The sequence below is a fragment of the Echeneis naucrates genome, chromosome 17 (genome assembly GCF_900963305.1).
Source record: "Echeneis naucrates chromosome 17, fEcheNa1.1, whole genome shotgun sequence".
In the NCBI taxonomy this organism is placed as follows: domain Eukaryota; kingdom Metazoa; phylum Chordata; class Actinopteri; order Carangiformes; family Echeneidae; genus Echeneis; species Echeneis naucrates.
Window position 1 is genome coordinate 13,598,841 of NC_042527.1, and position 23,726 is coordinate 13,622,566.

At 42.1% G+C, this 23,726-nt stretch overlaps 4 protein-coding genes across 7 annotated transcripts; 2 read left to right on the forward strand and 2 right to left on the reverse strand.

The window, feature by feature from the left end:
* Positions 1 to 170: 170 nt before the first annotated feature.
* Positions 171 to 8,045, forward strand: dhx30 (DEAH (Asp-Glu-Ala-His) box helicase 30). 2 transcript variants are annotated; one of them, XM_029524508.1, is made up of 19 exons: positions 171 to 342; positions 1,032 to 1,153; positions 1,244 to 1,354; positions 1,466 to 1,726; positions 1,810 to 1,959; positions 2,033 to 2,185; positions 2,380 to 2,847; positions 3,190 to 3,573; positions 3,646 to 3,724; positions 3,830 to 3,934; positions 4,015 to 4,190; positions 4,297 to 4,503; positions 4,658 to 4,739; positions 4,878 to 5,071; positions 5,197 to 5,356; positions 5,988 to 6,145; positions 6,274 to 6,377; positions 6,461 to 6,600; positions 7,081 to 8,045. In XM_029524508.1, exons 1-19 carry the CDS (start codon positions 171 to 173, stop codon positions 7,338 to 7,340), a joined length of 3,486 nt encoding a protein of 1,161 aa, XP_029380368.1. In that variant the 3' UTR covers positions 7,341 to 8,045. The 2 variants fall into 2 exon arrangements, with proteins under 2 accessions (XP_029380368.1, XP_029380369.1); XM_029524509.1 differs by having other exon boundaries at positions 179 to 342; positions 1,017 to 1,153.
* Positions 7,746 to 12,481, reverse strand: LOC115057629 (alanine aminotransferase 1). Its single transcript, XM_075353384.1, is given in 13 exon segments — positions 7,746 to 7,836; positions 7,957 to 8,069; positions 8,182 to 8,337; positions 8,407 to 8,581; positions 8,818 to 8,939; positions 9,044 to 9,129; positions 9,220 to 9,463; positions 9,571 to 9,704; positions 9,893 to 9,939; positions 9,941 to 9,981; positions 10,102 to 10,191; positions 10,279 to 10,406; positions 12,415 to 12,481. Coding segments are annotated over 13 exon segments (1,494 nt in total).
* LOC115058339 (ranBP-type and C3HC4-type zinc finger-containing protein 1-like) lies at positions 12,301 to 18,549 on the forward strand. 3 transcript variants are annotated; one of them, XM_029525678.1, is made up of 9 exons: positions 12,301 to 12,743; positions 14,857 to 15,031; positions 15,768 to 15,860; positions 15,960 to 16,101; positions 16,183 to 16,273; positions 16,358 to 16,643; positions 17,098 to 17,201; positions 17,351 to 17,452; positions 17,539 to 18,549. In XM_029525678.1, the coding sequence occupies exons 1-9, from the start codon at positions 12,480 to 12,482 to the stop codon at positions 17,587 to 17,589; spliced, it is 1,308 nt and encodes a 435-aa protein (XP_029381538.1). In that variant the 5' UTR covers positions 12,301 to 12,479; the 3' UTR covers positions 17,590 to 18,549. The 3 variants fall into 3 exon arrangements, with proteins under 3 accessions (XP_029381538.1, XP_029381539.1, XP_029381540.1); XM_029525679.1 differs by having other exon boundaries at positions 17,354 to 17,452; XM_029525680.1 differs by having other exon boundaries at positions 15,963 to 16,101.
* On the reverse strand, positions 18,145 to 23,512 carry gpaa1 (glycosylphosphatidylinositol anchor attachment 1). Its single transcript, XM_029525677.1, has 13 exons — positions 23,456 to 23,512; positions 23,023 to 23,143; positions 22,459 to 22,638; positions 22,181 to 22,292; positions 21,931 to 22,078; positions 21,715 to 21,816; positions 21,363 to 21,559; positions 21,064 to 21,260; positions 20,818 to 20,971; positions 20,647 to 20,718; positions 20,353 to 20,546; positions 19,891 to 20,061; positions 18,145 to 19,790 (listed from the first exon to the last, which is right to left on the reverse strand). Exons 2-13 carry the CDS (start codon positions 23,094 to 23,096, stop codon positions 19,547 to 19,549), a joined length of 1,845 nt encoding a protein of 614 aa, XP_029381537.1. The 5' UTR covers positions 23,097 to 23,143; positions 23,456 to 23,512; the 3' UTR covers positions 18,145 to 19,546.
* Positions 23,513 to 23,726: the final 214 nt, after the last annotated feature.

Consider the following 23,726-nt stretch of genomic DNA (forward strand, 5'->3'; position numbering starts at 1 on the left):
ACTCCTTGAAATCTTAACGTGTTAATCAATCACGGTCCAATTTGATGAGATTCATTCATTCATTTCCTGTTAATTTAAATGTTCTTCCGTTTTACAGCCAATCGGTGTCGCTGTGAACACTCCTGTATACTTCCGGTCACCGCCGCAGAAGAAGAAATTGTAGTTTAAAAATGGCGCTGCCCGGTATTTCACTCGTGCGGCTGAGAGGACTGACCAAATTCGCTAAATGTGTTTACACGGGAGGTGCAACAGCGTCCGACTGCTGCCGAGAAATGCGGTGGTACACGACAAAAGCCGGAAGCTTTGAGAGACGCGGCGCATCTGATTTTCAGACGAAAAGAGGTGAGTGAAAACTGCCGCTAGCTAAGTTTGCTAAGTTAGCTTGGAGTCAGTGTTGGACCTCAAGGACGCCCATCCATCCGGTATCTGGACCTGTCACTGTTATTATTATCAGTGTTGTTGTTATTAACAGTCGGAGTGGGGGTTTTTATATACCTGTCTGCAGTGTCGCGGTCAGTGCCAGCTGACTTTGGGCTGGTTACATCAGGATAGGTTGGTCTGTTGCCGGCCACCATTTAGAAATATAAAGACAAACAAATATTTACGACACTCATGTCTGTGAATTTCTCACATCAATTATAAATATGTATGTGAGAGGAAGTGGGGGCATCCATAGGGGGTACGTGTCACACAGGTTTGTACCCGAAATACACTTGCTATCAGGCTTTGGTGCACTGCACTGCGTGCTCAAGGACGTCCTTCCTAAAACATCCCGAGACATCACCTTAGTCTTATAGTTCAAGGTTTGCTTCATATAAGAATGAAATGGATAACATTTGGAAGAAAATACTGTTGTAACGTGTGTGTACCTTCATTAGATTAGGTTCTTAAAAACATCTTAAGATGCAAGAAATTCTGAAGTTATAGTCACCATTTGGTACAAACATCAGCCAAGAAGTTATTATTCTGACATCAACTCTCTGAACTGAATGTGTTTTGACTTTTTTACTTTGTAGTTAACATTCCTGCAGACCTGTTGAAGGAGTTTCCAGATCCTAAAACCCTCTTAAATAACACAATTTCCCGGTCACTGGGAGTGAGTGACCTCTCTGACCTCATCCACTACAGCTACGCTGAAGAAGTGGGGATCAAGGTGAGAACCAAATTTGTCACAATATACAATTTCTGGATACGTCAATTCCTGTTAGCTATCCCATAGTGACATGTTACTTTGTTACTTTAGAAAGCCACAGTCACACTGCTGTGGCCATTTAAGATTGAAGAGGATGGTTATGCCTCCAAGAGGAGTGATGCAGAACGTTTTGCTGCTGCTGCTGTTTGTCTCAAGCTCAGAGTAGGATTTCACACACAAAAAAAATAAATAAATAAAAATCCACATTTCTCTTTTTGCTACTCCTCTATAGTGATTTGCTTATTTTCTCCTCGTTCCTTTCATTCTGTGCAGGAAATGGGTGTGATTGGTCCAAACAATCAGCTCCCAAGAAGGAAGGCTGGTCGGGGAAGAGGAGGGCTACATTCACTCATTTATGATGAAGAGGATGATTCATTGACAGGCATTGTCAATGTTTCCAAAGCTAAAACAGGCAAACAAAAAACCCCAGTGGAGGACCCCACAAATGTCTCTGAAGCACTCTCCCTTTTTCCTCAACCGAAATCTCTCCTGGGTAGGGTCATCCAGGTGGCCACATCATCTGAAAGAGTCAGGGTTAGTAGTGCTCATCTCTACCACAATGAAAGCCTCTCAGTCTCATTATCATATCTTCTAATCCCATCCCTCCATCATTAAAGGAGCTAATGAAGTTCAGAGTAACAGGGGGAAAGCAAAAGAAGTGTGAAATGACCTTGCTTTGGCCTGAGGAGATGACATTCATGGCTACAGCAAGCAACAGAGTGACAGCAGAGAAGAAAGCTGCAGCTCTTGCCTGCATGAAACTGAAGGTGGGAATGGTTTCAAAGAAATGCTGTCTTTAAATGTTAGAACAACACTAATGTGTCATGTCATCCTGTTTAGGAGCTGCAGCTGCTGGATAAAAACAATAACCCACTGACCCATGCCATGTACCACCAAGAAAAGGTGAAAGAGGCAGGGGAGAGGGAGAAACGTCCCCTCCCTCTGGAAATTTCCGGTGACCTAGAGACTCGAATGAGAGAGTACCTCTCACAGGTGGGTGATGATCAGGTCAGAAAAAGCAACAAAATGTTGTGCCACAAATGTTTTTAATCCTACAGTAACTTTTTGACCTATATTAATTTGGGAACGTCACAGGGATCCCAACTCACAATTTCAGAATCACTGTCATAAACAGCAAAATGGCATTTTTGTTGTGTTAATGCTAAAGGCTTATCTCTCTCTATCAGTACCCAGTAGCAACAGAAGTGCAGAAACTTTGGGAGGAGGAAGAAGCAAGAGAACAACAGGCAATAAACCAAGAAGATGTAGAAGAAGAGGACTTTGTGACAGACGCCATCACGGGCAAACCGCACAAACCTTTGTCGAAACAAGAGGTTCTGCAGCTTAATGCAATCATTCAGGAGGAATGGGAGCAGGCAAACCCTGGACTGGGTGTGGAGCTCCCAGTTGATGCCCATCGTCAGAAAGTGATTTCAGCTGTGCAGTCTTCCAGGGTGGTCGTGGTTGCTGGTGAAACAGGATGTGGCAAAACGACGCGGATTCCCCGCTTCCTGCTGGAGGAATGCGTGCGTGGCGGTGAGGGAGCTGAGTGTAACGTCCTGGTGACCCAGCCTCGTCGGATCAGTGCCGTGTCAGTGGCCCATCGTGTTGCTCAAGAATTGGGCCCAGCTCTGAAACACTCAGTGGGATATCAGGTAGATAGTTTTTCTTAATGTATATTATTTCAGTTACAGCTTAAGTTAATTTCAAGGAAAAAATGCTGAACATTAGCTGTGTTGATGATTGTTAGTAATGAAATGAACAGATGCAGAAATGCTGTGGGGGAAGGGGGTGTATGTAGAATAAAAGTAGGATTGAATCAAAATTGTCAATTAATTGACAATCTACCCATTAAAAAATTATTTCTCTTTTAGTGAAAGGTTCTAATTATTTAATATTTTGAACTGGAGAAAATTCATCAGACTTGCTTCAGTCTGGTTTCTTGAGATGGAAAGTGTGGCTGATTATTTGATTAAGTTATTATTCTTTGTAAATAGGTGAGACTTGAGAGTCGACCCCCAGAACATAGTGGAGGAGCTCTGCTCTTCCTCACGGTGGGCGTCCTGCTGAGGAAGCTGCAGTCAAACCCGTCCCTGAAGGGAATCAGCCATGTGGTGGTGGATGAGGTTCACGAGAGGGACATAAACACAGATCTGCTGCTGGCCTTACTGCATACCAGCTTAAAAGAGAACCCCAACCTACGAGTGGTGCTCATGAGTGCTACTGGTGACAATGAGAGGCTGGCTCAGTACTTTGGAGGCTGCCCAATTGTAAAGGTGCCAGGGTTCATGCATCCAGTGACTGAGAGATACTTGGAGGATGTGTTGAGAGAGATGGGACGCCCACTGTCAGACCAAGAGAAAGATGAGACAGATGGGCAGGTGAGTCTCAAGTCTGAGTGAGTTTGTTGTATCATGTACTACATCATGTTCAAATGGTTTTCTATCTTTAAGGGAGGGAGAGATGAGATTGCACCTGATCTGGATTTAGTGGCTGACGCAATCGAGCACATTGACAGGCATGGGGAACCTGGTAACTATCACAAAATGTATTCCCTATGTAATAATGCTGAAGAAAGTACTGTTTAAAATGCTAGCAGTGGATACATTTCTCAAACTCTGTCCCATCACGCTTCAGGTGCAGTGCTGTGTTTCCTCCCTGGATGGCAAGACATCAAGGCAGTCCAAGAAAAACTGGAGGCGAAGCACCAATTTTTGTCAGGCTCACAGATGATCCTGCCATGTAAGAGAAGACAGACATCTCTTAAAAAGATTCTCTCGCCATGAATAAAAATGTAACTATTGCTTTCCCTTTTCTTTTAGTGCACTCTAGTTTATCAGTGGCTGACCAGCAGGCTGTCTTCCAGCGACCCCAAAAGGGCCAGCGGAAAATTGTGCTCACCACCAATATTGCTGAAACCTCCATCACTATAGATGACATCGTCCATGTGGTCGACACTGGAACTCACAAAGAACAAAATTATGACCCACGAACAAAAGTTGGTAGATAACAGGCTTGTATTCTGCATTTAGTTCCTATGAAATCTTTAGCTTTGTAAAATGGCAACCAAGCAGTATTCAACTCACTTCATTTTGATTTTCCAGGTGTCCTGTCTGGATACAGTTTGGATATCTCGTTCCAATGTCACACAAAGAAGAGGAAGAGCAGGGCGCTGTCAGCCAGGACAGTCCTACCACCTGTTCCCACGAAAACAGCTGCAATCTCTGACTCCTTTCCCGATACCTGAGATCCTGCGCACACCGCTGGAGAATTTAGTGATGCAGAGCAAAATCCACAGTCCTCATTGCAAGGTATAAACACAACAAAAGATTTTGCTTTTTTTTTTTATTGCTATATTGCATTTCCTTGTTTTTAAATAATACCCAATGTCTTTTTTATTTATTATTATTATTATTATTATTATTATTATTATTATTATTTATTTTATTTTTTTTATATACACAGGCTGAAGATTTCTTATCCCAAGTGTTGGACAGTCCAGAACAAGAAGCTGTGAGAAATGCTGTTCAAAATCTACAAGACATAGGTGACTTAATTGCAATAACTTTTGCTTTGGCTCGTGTTGACATTTTAACCATCTCATGGGTCTAACTTTACACATTTATACACTTCTGTGCCAAATGAACTTGAAGGTCAGCGTAAATTGAGTGTTTGTATTTTACAGGAGTTCTGGACAACACAGAAACCCTGACTCCTTTAGGCGAGCGTGTTGCCTGTATGTCATGCGACCCTCGGCTCGGCAAAGCACTGGTCCTGAGTGCCATGTTCAGATGTGTTCTACCCATGTTGTCTATAGCTGCCTGTCTCACCAGAGACCCCTTCCATAACAGCTTGCAAAATCGAGCACTTGTCAACAAGGTGAGATTTTCTCAAATCCACATGAATATTCATCAGTATATTGTTTAAAAACAAAAAAAAAAAACACAACCGTTCATTTGTTGAACATAGATTGTCATTCAATCATCTGTGTGTTGCGTTTGCAGGCAAAAGAGGCTTTGAGTGGATCGAGCTACAGCGACTATTTAGTGTTTAGTAGAGCTGTGTTAGGTTGGAGGAAATGTCAGCAGGAGGGCAGCAGAGAGGACAGGGACGAATATCTGGACAATAACACCCTGTCCAGGGCCAGCCTTCGATTCATCAACGGTTAGTTTCAAATATCAGTTATGTTTTGTCCCTTTAAATACAGATCTTTTCTTGTACAGTTAAGAGAATCTGTGGCATGTTTGTTACTCATTAAATATGCAAGTGATAAAACTGACAAGTCAATCTGCCTCTCTCCAAGGAAAAAGTACTTTTTGTAACCTGAAGATGTGGCATATCATTTTTCACACCAGTTCATATACTTCAGTAGCAATTAATGACATTCTGTCTATGTCTGAGAGGGAGGGAGACTTCTTCATGATGTTGAAACAGTACCTCTGTATGTCTGCCACAGGGGCACGTGCTGCTGTAATGGCAGGTCTAATCCCAATACTGACAGCACTAACTGTTATCCACAGCTGCGATGGAAGTTCCTGGTGATTTGTTTTGGGAATGAAATGTGTACACAGAAGCGCATGGCATGTGTTCTTGAAAGGAAATTTTTGAGCAGTAGATTACGGTTAGATATTTTATGATGAAACGTCACCTTTATCAAACTGAAACAATGTGTGGAAGAGTTGAGGGACCTGAGGGGGGGAATTAGACCCACTCTGTGGGTCAGCTTATAGTGCCAACCTTTACTTACTGACTTGCTTCACAAGATGATTCCTGTGTTTGTGGTATGTGGTTACAGGTCTCATCTCTCAGTTCAGTGAGAACCTGTATGAGTCTGAGCTGGTTTCTCCTGCCAGTGAGTGCCAACGCCACACTTCTCTCTACAACCAACACAGTAACCAAGATGAGCTAATAAAAGCTGTGCTGCTGTCTGGATTCTATCCCAACCTTATTCAGGTACATGGCAGCTTCTCAGAATTGAGTCCAGACGTAGCTTTAAAGCGGTTATTTCCTGCTGTGCTCCTTTATACTGTATATTCAGAATTTTTTTTTTTTTAAACTGTTTTCCTTTTTATATATTGTAGGTAAAGAAGGGAGTTGTTACCAAAGCAGGCCGCTTTCGCCCAAACAGTGTGCTTTTCCGCACACTCACTGGACCAGTGCTACTTCACCGCTCATCAGTAAACAGGTTTGAGCAAGCTAGAAGAAAATTCAAGTGTGTGTGTGTGCGTGCGTGCGCTTGTGCAAAAACTTTACATCTTTGTGTTGCAGAGGGAAGGACGACTTCCCTAGCCGCTGGTTGACATTCTTCTATGCCGTCAAGTCCAACGGAAATGTTTTCATCAGAGACTCTTCTGTGGTCCATCCATTGGCCTTGCTGCTACTTACAGACTGTGACATCAAAGAGACAGGTAGGACATGTGCTGCTGTCCACTAAAACCTAAAGCACGTAGTGTCATGATTCAGAATACAAACCCACAAAAACTTCATTTGTTTGGACTAATGGCATTTTTCAGTGTCACTGCAAATTTTTCATGTTGATTCAAGACAATAGTAAGCTCTGTTCATTCAGCAAATGTTATAGGTGGTGTGAATCTCAACAGATTTGTTGCATTGCTGTTCTTTGAGTCTGGCAAGAAAGATTATCTCAATTCTTACTGCCCCCAAATAATTGATTGGCTCAGTTGAGTTTCAAACTAACACTATAGCTGTCAATGAGCAATGAACCAGCTTAAAAAAAAAAAGAAAATAAATGGAGATGTCTGCAGCATGGCTTCCTTCTGCCACTTCTCTTCACTGAATGAGTATTAAAAAACATTGTAGCTACTCCTCCATTTTCAGATTTAAATCATCCTTCCTTCAGAAATAACATTTGTGTTCTTATGTACCAGTGCAAGGAGACAGAGTGGAAGTGTCATTTCCTGGCCACTCTCTTGTGCGCTGCGAGTTGACACGTGAGACGTGGGAACTGTTGTGGGAGCTACGCACTTCCATTGAGACCATGTTATACCGAAACCTCAGCAATCCCAACAACATGATCCACAACTCCTCTCAAGATGGAAAGCTCATCTCTCTACTCGTAGAGCTGCTCAACAATACAGACTCGAACCCTTTGGCTCAGAATTACAACAGTGACAGTGAGGTGGACTGACAATAAATCACTTTCTACACATATGGCTGGCTTGTACAGACTAGTAAATGAGATGGTGGTTATTATTTTTTTTTATTATTTTTTTTTTTTAAATTGGCACTTATGATGACCTGATCGAGACTCTTCAAGAGGAGAGCTGGACTGTTGTACTTTTTGAGGTAAATGATAAGCTCAAACTGAGGCTTGAACAAATCTGTTCATGTGGCTCTTGGTGTGGAGTTCATGGTTATTTGCTTTTTGAAAAGCAGAAGTTGAGTTTTACTCTAACGAGTAAAGGCAAAGGATGATTTGACCATAGGTCACAAAGCACTGTATCCAGTAACTCATATTTATTGTAATAAATATTCACGTGTTAACATGAGTAAATTAGGTTTCTTGTATTTGCCTTTGTGCTGCTGGCTTTGTCTAAGAAAAATCCTCCATGAACTGTGTGTGAAAGATACTGAGGCGTTTCAGTAATTCCTCCATGATGTCTGCAGATGTTGCAATGCAGAATCTGGAAAAAAGGAAAATGAAGGGTGTAAAATGAAAACTTGTGACAGTGCAGTTTAATTTATTGCAAATGTGCTCATTTATGTGAAATGGACAACTTAGCCCAGTTAACTGGAAAATATACCTTATGTGATAAGTGCCCTCCTTTTGTCCATACTCTGAACCAGGTCTCACCAACACACCAGATTCCTCATAGAGTCTCGTACAGTAGTATGTGTCTGGTTTCATACCCATTTCCTAAAGCATCCAAAGATCATGTCTTATAACCAGTGCATCATATATGTGACATTTGAACAATGAGATTTTTCTTGTTATACAGTTTATACTTTCTATAAGATACTATGGTTACCTCGGCTTTCTCAATGGCTTTAGGTGGAAGATGCAATTGGGGGAATGCAAACGCTCCTCCTTCCACTGGCTGGCAGCAGAAACCCAGCATATTGTTGACAACCTCAACGGCTCTCTTTGCATTATCAGCCACTGTAGTCCTGATATTTTGCATCTCCTCCAGAAGCGATTTGGAGGCATTAGACATCCTGCAAACCAGGGTAGTAATATCAATATCTGTCCTCACCACATTATAAAGAGGGTATGAGGGATCTCCTGGTTGGGGAGGGTTTGCCATCAGATCCAAGGCAAACTGACCCAGCACAGGCGCACTGGAGTCTTTTGAGAACAGCACATAAATATATTTCATAACAGTGTGATCCAGATTTACCAACTCCACATATCCATCACGTAGACCACACCTGGTGCGAGAGGCAATAGCAACTAACCAATCTCAGCATGTACATGTTTAATAGATGTGCAAGATATTTCAAATCTATGACATAACTATAGATGAATCCCGGGGAGGCTGCTGTATATCCTCCAATTGAATGATGAAACTACATTCATAAGCAATCCCGTAGAGCTGCACACAATTGTAAAAGCATGTATTAAATAATCATATAATGTTTATGAACTATCACCAGGACTGACTTACTCTCCCATGAAGCCCTTGGATGCTGAGTGGAAGGACGCCAGCTCCACTGTGTCTGAAAGAGGAGGCCCCATTTCCATCAAGACAAACTCAGTCTTTTCCCCGTTGAAGCAGTCTTGATAAACCTTCGGAGAAGGACGCAGCAAAGGCAGATGTGTTAACTTACTTAGGCTGAGTTAGTGTGTATAAATGTTTCATTACGTGTGTACAGATAATAATGCTGTAAGACATCTATCTCGTCAGCCAGAAGGAAGAGAGACCTCTCTGAAACAAAGTGGATAACCTCTTGCATTGATTTCCTGCTTTGAACATGACCTTAAGTCATCATCGCATGAAAACAACTGTGTTAATTACATGCTGTGGTACAAATTCATTTGTTTATTTTCAGATGACAGACTTGTTGACCTGTTGGATTTCCAGGGTTGATGACATACAGAGCAACAGGATTGCAGACTCTCTGTGCCGACTCCAGAGCTCGATGTAGCTCCTCTATCTGCAACTCCCAGCTGTGCTCCTGATTCAGGTAGTAGGGGACAACGGTCGCTCCCTGTGCCATCATGGACAAGGTGGCAATGTTGTAGCATGGCACTGGGGTGAGAATGCCTGTTCTGGGTGAGGCCTTTCTGTTCATCAGGATGGTGACAATATTCTAGTGAGCACAGGAAAAAGCTGGGTTACCTTGAAGAAGATGATGCTTTACATGAGGAATGTTGTGGGTCAAACATATGTAAGGATCTTTGTAATATTGACTATTACCGTGAGTGCCCTCTGTGAGCCTGCACTGATGTAAATATTTTCAGGGTGAGATGGAATCCCACCATCTTGTCTTGTAATGAATTCAGCGACCCTGTGAACTATCTCTGGTATACCTGCTGTAGCTGTGTAGGAACCTGAAGACACAAAACTTTTTCTGATGCACTTACAAAACTCTGATTGATACAAATAATAATAATTATATATATTAAAAAAACGCCAACTTAAGCATGTAAAAATGAAAAAAAAATATATATATATATTTTGTTCTTTATTAACTTCAGGAATCAGACCTCATTAATAACACCACATACAAAGCCCGTACCTACAATCCCTCCATCACATTCCCTCAGCAGCCTCTGAGCCCTCTGCATGACTTTTCAGAAGCTTAGGGTACACACATGCTGCAAGAACCTACACATTTTGAAGACACACATCAGAGAAAGAATGTGGTGTTAGTTCTGAAGAAAATGCAAGGACTTGCATATGCTGTTCTTCTACAAAAAAAATAAATGGAAAAGAGTCACAGATTACCTGTCGGACAAATGACAGAGGTTTCACACCTGCTCTCTGCAGGTCACCCCAAGAGAGATCTATTATTTCTTTGTAAGGCTTTTTCATTCCCTGTTGACAGGCGATTACAAATCATCAGTTTGACATGTCAAAAGCTGAAAAACTGACTAAAATATATTGTACATTTCTTATCTTTACTTGACTGATCTCCTGTTGGATGTGGTTGGCTCGTGCTGCTAAGACTGCACACTGTAACAGCTTCATGTTCCTCATACTTGAACCAATCTCCTGCAAAACAGACCAATCTGCTCCAACACCTTTTGCCTCTCCAGAACAGACCAGGGACTCTAATTAGTTGAACTATGTCTTGCTGCAGCCTCTAGGTAATGTTTTACATGGGAGAAATTTGGTAATATGTGCCCTATTAAACCCCCTTCTGTCCTATAATAACACATTTGATATCTACCTCCAGAAAATGATTTTTGTATCAGGCACTTTGTTTATTCTTTGAATACATAAGGTGTCCCTTGAGAGACTTATTAGCAAATTTTATGTAGTGCCACCACCAGGTCTAACTTTCAAAGTAGAAAGAATGTATCTTAAACTTTTCATCCAAATCTTTTCAAATTTCGTGACCACCAGAAAAGGATAAACCCTATTTGGTGACCCCATGACCTTTTATTTATTTTTTTAGGTTCATATTTGTGGTCAGTCACCATAAAGTCTCACTCATCCCTTCTATTTTCTTATTTGGGTTTGGGACTGACAGTGGCAGAGTTTTATTTGTATATTTTTTATTTAATTTTTGTTTGTTTGTTTGTTTTGTACAGTCCAGCCAAATTGCAGATGTAGCTGGACTGTGCATCACATGCTGCCCAAATTCTGATGCAGGTTTAGTCAGCATATATTGTCAGAATGGACACAGCCTATGAAACACAGCAAAGCATTCATCAAGCGCCACCATGCAAATAGTCATAGTTCTCATTGGAATCATTCTTTCCCTCGCCCCATGTCATGTATCAACTCAAAAGTATCAATCCTGCACTTGCAGATGTAGGGATGTGAGTTTACACACACTAATCAACATCTTACACAACTTGAACAGCTTGAGGTCAAATTGACCCCAGAGGAACACTGATGTGTGCAAAATGTGTAGGGCAAAATGAAAAAGTATCATCATTATAATTTTCTGCATAATTATTTGTCCCCCTTAAAATTAGGAAAGGTCATGAAATATGAAGCCAAAAAACTACAATCAACTCCAATTGTTGAAAGCAGGGTTAATGGGTAATGCAGTTTAGATCAACTCAACCCTGAAAGACCTTTGGAGTTAACTGTTGGTCTCGATAGCAGGACTCCCAGCTAAAACTACAAATATCTTCCTCGGAGTATAATACCAATCTGTGTTGTCACATTTCATGATAAAGGATAAAGATCAAGAATCAAAAACAAGAGAATTATACTTATTTATGTTTCAGGATAGAAAAGTAGGAGAAACTGCGCAATCAACTGGTGATGATGTTGTCACATTATACTTAACTTATACTTACCAATATCAAAGTGCAGTTCACCAGATGCAAAAATTTGTTATTATTTTATATTATATTATTTATATTATTGTTATTGCTGTTATGTAGAAAAAAAAACAACAACAACAACAACCAAAAACTGGTCTTAAGCATGAAGGAGAGAAATTACCAACCAGACAAGTTTAATTTTCAAGCAGCAAGCCCATTAAGTCCATAAATCAATTACAAACAAAGTTATAGTTCGGATAGACTGTAAGAACAAAGCAAAAGGCAAATTTCCCCCACAGGGTCAGTAAAGTACATCAGATCAAATCAAATCTGAATACTCTGCCGTGAAATGTCACTGAAGTGTTTGGTTTCATTTAAAAAGTGGACTGATGGGGTTAGACAGCAGCCATTCATTTTTATTTCAGCCTGTGTGTGTGTCCATCATTCTGCAGAAGGTACTTTTATTTCTTTTCCCACTTTTTCATTTCCTTTGTGCTTGCATCGGCAATTTAGGGGCAACTTTGGGACGACAAATCTGAAATTACATGCTTTAAAATATATATTTCAATCATGATTGTTTGTTGATACCTTTTTGATTCATCGTGTTATTCGTTTGTTTTTCTAACAGTCTGCTGCTTCACGGCCACGTTTCTCTCCGGACAAAAATACGAGCCGTACTCCTGCACTTCCTGTTTTGTTTTTCTTTCGCTTCGTGTTTGTCTCGGGTAGATATGGACGAATCTGCGAGGAGAGCGCAAAAACACAGCCTGCCCGTGAAGAAACGCGCTCCCGTCGGTCACCGGTGGACCTTATAAACCCCTCCAGAGCCAGCGGGGCAGCAGCAACACCCGCAGCCTCATCCCGCCCCTCGGTGTCCGCGACATGGCTCTCAGCTCCGGCGGCTGGGCTCCCCCGGCCCCGGTCCCCGCCGCCTCCCAGCCGGCTGCGTGCGGCGGGCCTCCGCCGGCGGCTTGCTGCAGCACCGTCCTGATGTCGGTCCGGGTGTCGGTGTGCCATTCGGGGATCCGGCCCCTGTGCCTCCCCGGAGCCGGCAGTGAGACTCTGCGGCTCCAGCTCAGCATGGACCCGAGCCGGGCCGGAGAGTTCAGGCTGGCGCTGCGAGATACGAGCGGAAACCGCAGCGTGGTGAGAGACCGCACACACACCTGACTGCTGTCAGTGAGACCTGAGATGTGCTGTCATGAGTTAGTCCGACTGGGTCCTATTTATATTTGACACCATCGCAGGCCTGTAAACGCCATTTTATTTTATGGTGCATTGAGACAGAGGCATTCAGATCCACAGATGCACATTTGGGGATAAAAGCGTAAAAACAGTTTCAGTGTATTTCCCTGTTTATGGCAGGAAGTTGACACATAGACGATGACTTCCCTCTTGGACCCACTTTGACAGCTGTCTGCAAAACTTTTATCAAAGCCCCAACTTCTGCCTTAATTTCTTTCTAATTGTGTGATAAGTAGTAATAAATTATGAACACAGTAGTTTAGATGGATTTTAGTTTCACTGTCATTTCTGACTTTCCTATCAGCTGCCACTCAATCATTTATTTCTTAGATTCAGAGCAGTAATGGGGAAGTCCGTCAGCTCTGGTTGTGTTGGTCCACAGCAGCAATGAGACTCCTGGACTTAGTGGGAAGACAGCTGGGTATTTTCCCTCTCACTTGTCAGCTCTCAGAAACACGGCCTGCTGGCTGTCCCTCACAGTCGGCTTAAACCAAAAGATGACCGGGCGTTTTCCATTGTGGAACTCTCCTCCACAGGAATTAATGCCTAAAACGCAGCTGAAGACCCATCTGTTCAAACAGGCCTTTGTCTGGCCCTCCTGTCTCTATTGTGTCTTTTTTTTTTTTTTTGCTGCTGCCTTTTGAAGCACTTTGTGACAGGCTATGTAAAAAGGTTTGATGGAAAAACGTCTTCCTCTCCCTTGTCAACCACTTCACAGCCTGAAATATTACATATCTGCCAGGATATACTTCATACTTATGTACCGTTACACCTCTGTTTCTCTAAATGATTGAAAGTAGTAGTGTATTCTGCACGAGTTGAGCACCTAATGTCAGCTGGGATTGGCCCCAGGCCCCCGACCCTCGGCCCCCGTCCCATGACTCTGATGGATAAGCATTAGCTAAGTAAAGGGATGTTTGTTTTGGGAAACTCCTTAACACCCTTCAACACGATAAGGATATTACTTTACTGTGAACTGTTTCACATCTACATAACTCTTTAACTTACCTAAATGCTCAGTTATTCATTATATTAATGATTTCAAATAGTTTAAATAGCCCGAAACATTCTTTCCCTGTTGGAAGGTTTCAATCCAAATGTTTTGTCACAGCACTTTCCTACTTTTGTAATTGAGTTACTTTTAGAAATGTAAGATGAAAAATGTCAGGAAAGCTCAAACACAGACACATTTCATTACAAGGGACGCTTCTTGCTTTTTCACTATTGCAGTTAATTGCTGACAAGTCTCAGCCGAACATTTGCATGACTGATCAGGCTTAACGCTGACTTCACACTCATCTGTCAGTTTTTCATCAAGCTCCCTCTGTTCCAGCTTCCTAAAATCAGACATATCATTACATAAGCAGCTTATCCTGTAAAATCTGACAGATTTCCTCAGGACAGTTGAGATACTTTCTGATATGTATGTTTTTGCTTTCATCCTCGCTCTTTTTGATGATCTGTCTGAGGTAGCAAACTTTTCATGCAGACATCACATTGTTTGTTTTTGTGTGTGTCTGTGTCCCAAAAATACCATCTTTGCTGCATTTGTCTACTCGCTCTTCAGTCAGAGACATAATGTTTCTCGCCATTTCCCCAGTGAGAGTCAGAGTCAGATTATGTTGTAAAATCTCTCTACTGCCACTATTAAGACAAGATGAGCAGGATTTCACTCGCTTTACTATATTTTTTAGAACTGATTCCTTTTTCTCACATTAAAAATGACATGTATGCACAAATTCCAAATATTTTGTGCAGTTATTTTCACAATTGATAAATTGTTCTAGGTATTTTTCGAAAAACCTGTTTTCTGATTTTTTTTTGGACTGTTAAAGCGTGATTGATAAACCAGTCACTTTGAAGAAGTCACTAAATATTTTCCCATTTGATACAAACTGCTCTTGCTTTTCTATTTCATAAATAGAGATGACACTCACGACATTTCCTGCATTACTGCTAAGGAGAATGGATGGCAATTTGTTTTTAAGATTTTTTTTTTTTTTCCTATCCTCAGTTCATTGCAGAGTTTGACCTGCGCTCAGTACAGTATGAGGTGAAGTCCCCACGATGCCATGAGATGCGTCTTGCTGCTCCGCCTCACGACTGCATCCGCTTCAATTTCCGCTGTGACCGAGAAGCTGAGGAATGGGCCACGGTGGTGATGTCGTCACTAAGAGAAGCACACAGAGGTCAGTGTTTTTGGATATTCACCGACCTGCTTTGTATATAACCCATTGTTTTTACTGTTCAAAAGCCAGTAACAAAAGGTTAATATCCAACACATTCTACAGTGACTGAAGGACTAAATATTGATAATCTCATTTATTTCTACATTAGAGCACTGATAGTTATAATAAATTTGGAGTAAAAAAAAAAAAAAGACAGACAGAAAGACAGAAAATAAGCTCAGGCAACAAAATGTGTATTCTGCTATCAGGTAACAATCAGTTTGACAAATTTATAGTGGCACAAACATGAGTAAATTTCAAAAAGATTTCAGAAAGAAATTTGTCTCCTCAGATATAAAATACAGAGAGCAGATGTACTGCACCTTTAGCTTTTAGGGCAGTGCCTCACTGTCTATTAAAAATGTATAACTCAGTTGTGGCCAGTTTCCAAATTAAATTAATAAGTAAATCAGGGTTATCTGCTTCATAAGCAAAACCAAGAGGCCAAAGACAAAAAGACCAGCACCATGTCGACTACTTATGTAAAACACCACAAAACTCTTCAACTGCCGACTGGGACACGAGCATGTATCCAACAATGATCAGTCTTTAAATTCAACATTAATAAGAAAATTCTGGCTTTTCATGGACATGGAAACTTCTCAGACCCTTTGCCTGTGATTTGCTGATTTGTACTTTTGAACCTTCAGCCTCTGCAGCCAAAGTAAATATTGATATCTATCTATTCTTCTAACAGTTGCAAATATTAACACGTGTGAATCAGACGGCAGGCAGAGCCACACGGCAGCAAATATGGAGCAGTGGAGCACGGCCTCGCTGCCACTCACCGGTGAGTACTGCTTTTCTTTTTCATGTGTGTTTTTTTTTTACTCTTTATCCGTACACAAAATAAAAATGTCTCCTTTGATTAATTCCTTGCTGTGTTCAGAAGAGTTGTGCTTGGAGCTCACCAGGGCGATTGAAGCAGGAGACACTCAGGCTGCCTCCCAACACGCATCCGCTCTGGCTCGCCAAAAATCCGCACTGACCATTCAGTTGTCTGAAAAGAACTACGCAGACGCAGAGATTAGGTGAGGATTTAGTCACGGTCACTACAACCAGTCAGTATTTCAGTTGGCAGTTTTAATTACAGTCCCTACTCTGTGTTGCAGTTTGTGTGTGGTCGTGGAGGATGTTTCGTCTTCCTGCTGTTTCACAGTCAAAGTGTTTCCTTATATGACTGTAGCTGCACTCAAGCAACAGGTTAGAAAGTTACCAATAATGAAAGGAAAATATCATGTGGTAGTTTTGGCAGCTCCACTGATTCCATGTGCTTTTCTTCTTCAGGTGTTCCTCGAGTATGGTTTCCACCCTCGAGTGCAGCGCTGGGTGATCGGTCAGTGTCTGTGCACCGAGCCGAGGTCGTTAGCATCCTACGGGGTGCAGAAGGACGGCGACACAGCGTACCTCTACCTGATCTCCGCCAGACAGGCCCGTATTACCCGCCAGCTGTTCCAGCAAGACTTGGAGAGCGCCCTCCTCGCTCCACCTCTCCCACCAGGCAACGGACCCACCTCCCAATATTGGAGGGGTTACAGCACTCTGCCCTCAAGGCTGCCACAGAACAACCAGGGTTAGTTTGATGATTATGCCCTTTATGTCCCAGTTCAGGCAGGAGGTTACTCTTTTGACTCCCATGTTGGATTTAGAAACATAAGCACGAAGTTAAAGTGTAACCTTTCAGCTCTGTATGTTCAAGGGTGTTGATGTTTACATAGCTCTCTACACAAAGCACAAGGAGAACCGTGAAAAGATAGTTTCAGTAGCTGCCCAATTAGTCATCAAAAGTATTTCTCTTATCATATGATTCATTCACAAGTTTTGCAGGTGACACAAAGTTTGAAAATAGATTTTCCAAATGACTCTATTATTAAAATTTGTTTGTGTATAACCTGTAACCTGATTACAGTACAATGGAAACACTGGACAATGTCTCACTATCTTCTGATTCATTGTAAAGACTTTGCTGAAACCAGAGAGTGGAGCTTTATGAATTTTTTTTTTCTTCCCGTTTTTGTCAAATTCAGGCAGCACAGGCGGAGGAAGTGATAGATCAGGTGATATCAAAGATGTTCTTGACATAGAAAATCTGCAACTGAATGATCACTCCAACAAAGCCAGCAAGACACAGGTATGTGACCAGTTTATGCTGTTAGTAATTTAATGCCTCATTACCTTCATCCACATCCTCCAATAATTGAACAAAGTTAGGATTGCTGTCTAAAAGTCACTGTATCTCTGAGCTGTCAGACTCGTAATAAGTGTATCACCATTTCCCAGCAGACAGAGTGGGCTTGTCCCTCATGCACTTTCATTAACAAGCCGTCTCGTCCAGGCTGCGAAATCTGCGCTACAGCCAGACCCGACACACACATTCAGCAGGTACTGCCTTTATCAAGCCCCTTCTTTTTAACATTTCTCCTGAGTACCCGTCTCTCACCCCCCCTCCCCCTCCACCTCTCACACAGGAGAAAGGAAGGAAAGAAGACCGTGGAGAGTCTGGTTTGAGCAGCAGCTGACTGCCCATCATCACGGTCTAGTCCCAGTTTTTCACTCACTTACACACACATACATTTTGACAAAAAAATACTTACATCAAGACTGTCAAGTGCACTGAGAGTTCTCAGACAGCTGGCTGTATGCTGAAGACAGCAGCGTTTGAAGCACTGTAGCATGACAGAGGCTCAGACGTCGGTCAAGGTAGATGAACCGCGGCATCAGTTTTGACTGTTTTTCTGGACATGACCATGACATACATCTGAATTTGGCCAGACTTATTTATTTTACAAGTCGTTTGTGTGGAAGTGTGTGTGTGTGTGTGTGTGTGTGTGTGTGGTGGAAATGAAACACACACGGCCTAATATTTATTTTTGGGGAGAAAAAAGTGATTTTCTTTGCAATTGATTGCAGCTGAAGTTGAGGGAATGTTGTACTTTCAGTTTCTGCCAACTGTGAAGTGAAAGGTGAATCCTTGTGCAGCACGCTGTTCCAGTCTGATCTGATGGTGCCAAAAATGTTGGAAATAAAATCTGAAGAAGGCCAATGAACAGAGTAATGTTGCGTTTACAGGGTTGTGAAGTGCTTTTATTTTTTATAACATTGTACTAAGTGTATTATTTTTAAAAAGATGCAGAGAGTAATTAATGTACATTTTAGCAACTGGTTTTATTTGACCTAATTCCTTCCGAGCTGTGACAAAAACGGGATGATCTGTTTTCAGTACATAATACTGTAAAACTTGCATTAGATTAATAAACATAACAAGATTAAAAACGCTGGGAATAATTTTTTGTAAGATGCAGATTGACTGAATTTGCTACAGGTTCAAGTCTTAATTACTGTGTAAATGCAACTGGTTGTGACGTTATTGACGTATTCCAAATGTTGTCTCTGTAAGATGTTTTTCAATGAGCGTTCCTTAATGTTGAGGTTCTATGCAAATGCAGTACAACAAAGAGAAATATTGTTCTTCAAACACAGACCCAACTATTTCCTGTCCTTTATTTTGACATCCATAAATATAAAATAAACATTTCAAAGACAGCTATCAAAACAAATGGCTTGTAGAGATAAATGTGGATAAGCATAAAGAACTCAAGATTTTTTAAACCTGGGACAAAATTTTCCAATTTGTATTTGTATTTTTCAAATTTGTATTCTGTCAGTACTACTTGTGTACTTGTATGTAGGTAATGTCCAAGATCTGAATACTTCTTCCACCACTGAAAATTAAATAACAGTAAACAGTTGAGGCACCAGTTGACCAGAGAGTTAACGGAGCTACATAACAGCCAGATCCAGTTAAACAAAAAGGATGTTGTTCTTTAACAAAACTGTCTCTGTATCGCAGCAGCTGTTGGGCAGTTTCCAGGTATACCATCCTACTTCAATAGTGGACTTTTATACCAAGCGCTTAGAAAAACAAGGTAAAAAAAAACAAAACATAAACCCTAGTGTTATCCATTGGAGGACAATGGTTTATTGTTTTACACCGTTTTGTTGTGTCCAAGCTCCTCCAATTATAATGCAACTGAAAAAAAGAATAGAATATTCCCAAGGTAATACAAAACTAAGAATGATACACCTAAATGTTTTTTGGGTTTGGGGTTTTTTGTGTTTTTTTTTGGGAGAAACTGATCCAACCATTAAGTATTGTTAATTGTGAGAAGATTGTCCCCACTTAGACCAAATTATTTGTAAGTAATGTTGTCTGTAAAAAAAAAAAAAAAAAGAAATGTCAATTTTGCTTAGTTAAAAAAAAAAACTAATTTTAGTCCAGTGTTCTAAAGAGGAAATACTCAAAAAACTTAAATACCTATAGTATATCCCAAAAAGAGTTGCAGCACTTCCAAGTCAACTTCCAATATCTCCAGTGCATTTAACGTTCTTCATAATGTCCCTGCTGAATACAACCCTGAGAACACCTCAGAGGTTTTCCCTTCTCAGTAAAGTCTCCCATGGATCAGCAACTGGCATCTAATTCCAGAAGAGGATGTTCCAGAAAAGCAACCAACAAGGGTAGACCAGCAGGGTTATGAGCGGATAGACCAGAGAGCCGTACAGGGAGTGGTCCAGGATGCCCTGCGAGATGACTGACAGGAAGAGCAACCACCCATCCTGGAAGCTGATGGGCATTTCTTGTAGCTCTTGGAAGAAAAAGACAGAAAAGAGGAGTGTGCAGGCTGGACTGAGGATGACCAAGATGAAGGCGGACAGAACCCTTAGAGGAGAAAAAGAAGAAAATTGAGTATTACTTTCATGGGACTAAACTTGAGGAGTGCTGAGCTACTCCTCATGATGAATCTGAGAGTGTTCCATACTTTGGGACATGAGGTGTGACAAAGGCAGCCACGGGCACCAGGGTGAGAGCCAAAATAAAGCCCAGAGAGAAGTTTATGAGGGCAGTGCAACCCAGGAGCACAGCGAGGTACAGCACTGCGACCAGTTTCAGCACTCTCCATCCCTGCTCCGTCCCCTCACCGGACAGCAGTCTGCAACAAGCAACACAAGAAACATCACATCCACAACCAAATGCAGCCTGTGTCGTGCATCAGCTTGAGGGAACAGCATACAAACCAAATTCTTTTAATGTTTAAGAATATAGATAAAATTTCATCATTTCAACAAATGGGCTAAAGAAGGATTTGTAACTAGTTTTTGCTTTACGATTCTACTCACAACTTATTTCTGATTCTGTGTGTACAGATTTCACTGGACCTCACTCTGCACAAGCTGCAGCAAAGTTATAGAATCTGAAGGTTGCTGCAGGTGACAGTAGCTACCTGTGTGTGTTATGAGGCAACGCCAATCCTGCTGTGTAAACTGCTATAGCTGTCAGAACCACAGCTTCAGTCTCAGACACTGGGAAGTGTTCAACTGCCATCTCCTGGAAACGGATTGGCAGCATGTACAGAGCAACTCCAGTAAGGTGGCTGATGACCAGAGGCGTCAACAGAGAGAGCACTCCTGGACTGGACTGCGAAGAGGAAGCAAGTTTGATTTAAGCTGAAACTTGTCAACTCAAGCCATGTAAATACTTCACAATCTGCCACAGTTTTGAAGTGTGTGCCTCTCACCGGCTCAATGTCAGTAACTCCATCTTCTGTTCTTTGTGGTGGAGTTGAAAGTTGAACCCACAGGTCTAAGGCCTGCAGCATTGTCAAGGGAAAGTTTGGCAAATATCAACAGCCAAAAGTCATCTTTTTACGAAGTAATCTAGCCCTATCAAATACATTATTAAAGGATACACGTAGAAGCAGGATAACGGCTAGCAGGCCAAAGGCAGGCATGTAGTAACCAATAGAAACAAAGTGAGAGAGTGATGGCATAAGGTAGAAGAAGTAGGACTGGTGCAGGCGCTCCAGGAGATTATTCAGTTTACGATACATTCCTTCCAGGAGCCTGAAGGATATTTGTTAGACAAAAATAACTGTTGTTAACTTCAATTTAATCAATGTATAATGTATAAGAATTCACCAGCCAATTGTTCTGACCTGCCAATGGTGGTAGCATCAGTCTTGTACTGGCGGAAGCTATTGACGCCCTTGATGGTGGCAGCCTCGATGTGGTAGCGTAGGAACAGGCCATGGTCCCCCCATGGCCGTCCACTTGCCTGTTTCATCACCATCAGCATCATGGTCTGGACTGCGTGGCTGTAGCCAGATACACTGTCCCAGTCATTCCTCTGCAGCTACAGAAAGAGGAAAAAAAATCCAAAGGGGACCTGTCCGTCACCAAGGTAATCACCACTGCTTTGACCAAACACATGGGGGGGGGGGGAAGTGACCCTTACCTTGCCCTGGATAGTGCAAAGAACACCTATTTTCTGGCAGAAGGCATAGAAGAGATTGGCTAAATCCAGGTTGGGTAGCTGACCATTCAAGCCTTCGAGTACCAGGTCCAAACTGGTGATGATATCACTGCTGAGCTCGAGGGACAGAGCTGCCTGGATTGAACCACCACGGCCTTGCAGTGGAGACCAGTCCATTCCTAAATGAACCAACACAATTGATATTGCAGCAGAAAAATTTGATGTCTTCGTTGTTTTTTTTTTTATAAATCAGCTGTGACAGAATGTGCCTGAATGGCGCTGAAGAATTCAATACATGGCGGGACATTTGTGGTTTTGTTTTATAGGTGGTCACCTGTTGTGTTGGTGTGGTGGTAGCCCTCCAGCCAAGCCTGCATACCGATCAGATCATGCTCATTCACAAGGAAGATGATGTCCTTGGCCCAGTATATCTGATCTATTGAGGAAAACAATAGCCATTAAACCAAGAGATGCAAGTAAATTGTCCTTCAGTGCGTCACATTGTGTATAACACAGGCTAGGAAAGAAAAGAATTGGCCGGGTAACTCACTCCTGAAGTATTCTGCCAAACCAAGCAGCAATCCAACAGCCTGGTTGTTGTTGTCGCCTGGGCTGCACGGAGCACTCAGCACCAGGGCTTCAGTCCGTGGAGCTCTAGGGGCTCGAAGGATCCCATATACATTTGTACCTCTCACCATCTGAATATACCGCGACATGAAGAAGATCCAAAAGATGACGAAGAGGAGAGTGCATAACGATAACATAAAAGCAATACAACACAGCTTTCATCACAAACTCACATATCTCTCTTTGTTTTCATCTGGAAAGGGAAGAGTGCGGGAGAAGCGCTGAGTAAACACTTCCAGCCCTTTAGCCTGCATGGTCTTCATCAACCACTCCACCGGCATCCCACTGCAGAGAAACGAGTGGTCAGACTACAGCAAGGGTTCGAGTCACAAGAGCAAATGCTGCTGGGCTTGTATGATGGCTCAAATGAGAAAGAACAAAACTAAGGGAGAGCTTTGAAGCCCAACCAGACTAATAAATGACTTTTTAATTTAAGCTGCATGTTGCTCACCCTGTTCTTTTCTTATGAGCTGAAAACTCCCTGCCTGTGGCCAGAGCCCTCTCCCCAGCTGGAAACCGCTCCTCCACCATGGTAGAGCCCATGGCATTCTCTGACATGTATGTCCGCAGAGTGAAGGGCTCGAATGCTAAACCCATGAACCAGGCCACACCCGCCATGTAGCAGACGATACTGAGACAGAGACATGGAAATAGCAAAAATCATGTAAGTTGTACACACAGATCCACAGCAGGTGTAGTTATATAATGTTACATCAGGCTCATTGGTTTGTTTGATAGTTTTCTTTGGCACATTAAATCAGAGATCCATAAACAATGAATGGATAAGCAGATAATGGGACCATTCAAACATCCAAAATGGTCCCATAACTCAAACCCAGACGCAAGGCACAGTGTTGAAAAGATGCAAAACTACAAAAATGGGTAATTCTTCATCGTTCAGTTTTCGTTTTGTGGTTATGTTGTGCTTTAGATCAGTTTGTATTGTTGTCGTGGGACTGACTGAATCATTGGCTGACTCTTCCTGGTCAGTGCAGTTGTTACACCAAAAACTCACCAGATCGGGGTGTTTAGGCGGGTGAGCAGGCTGATCAGGGCCCGTCTCCTGTTCGGGTCTGACAACAGTCCCATGTTGTCGTCGGCTCTAACACGGTCCTGAAGCCCGGACTCACTGGGCACTGAAGGCAGCACACACACACTGAGACTATTATTTCAAATTAGTAATCAATTATCGATGAAACAGGGAACAGCAAAAGAGGGTATTGTGATTTTTGATCCAAGTATGACTCGGGTCAGTGTATATGGATTTACTGCATCCATTGATACACTGAGGTTAGCTTGTGTGTGCTAGCAGCCTGACTTCCGTCAAATAATGCAATGAATTAAAGCACCGCCCTCTGCACAAACCAAATTATTTTAACCATTTATTATTATTTTTAGCCCGTTGGTTAATTCCTTTTTTACTCAGCATAATATAAACGAGGACATACCTCCGTCCAGCACACAGCCGGTCACATCCACCTGCAGAGGTGGAGCTCCTTCACAGCGGCAGCTGTTAAACGAGTCGCACTTCCTTGTTGCAGCGGAAACATTAATGGGGCGGACCGATATCCGGTTCATATACAGGAGGAAAAAAATATGGGAACGACAGATCCAAGGCTTAAATATGACGATACATTATTGTTGTTGTTTTTAATAATAAAAGTAATAAAGTGAGTCATGTTTTACTCCATCCTGTGATTCCCGACAGTGTAAATGACA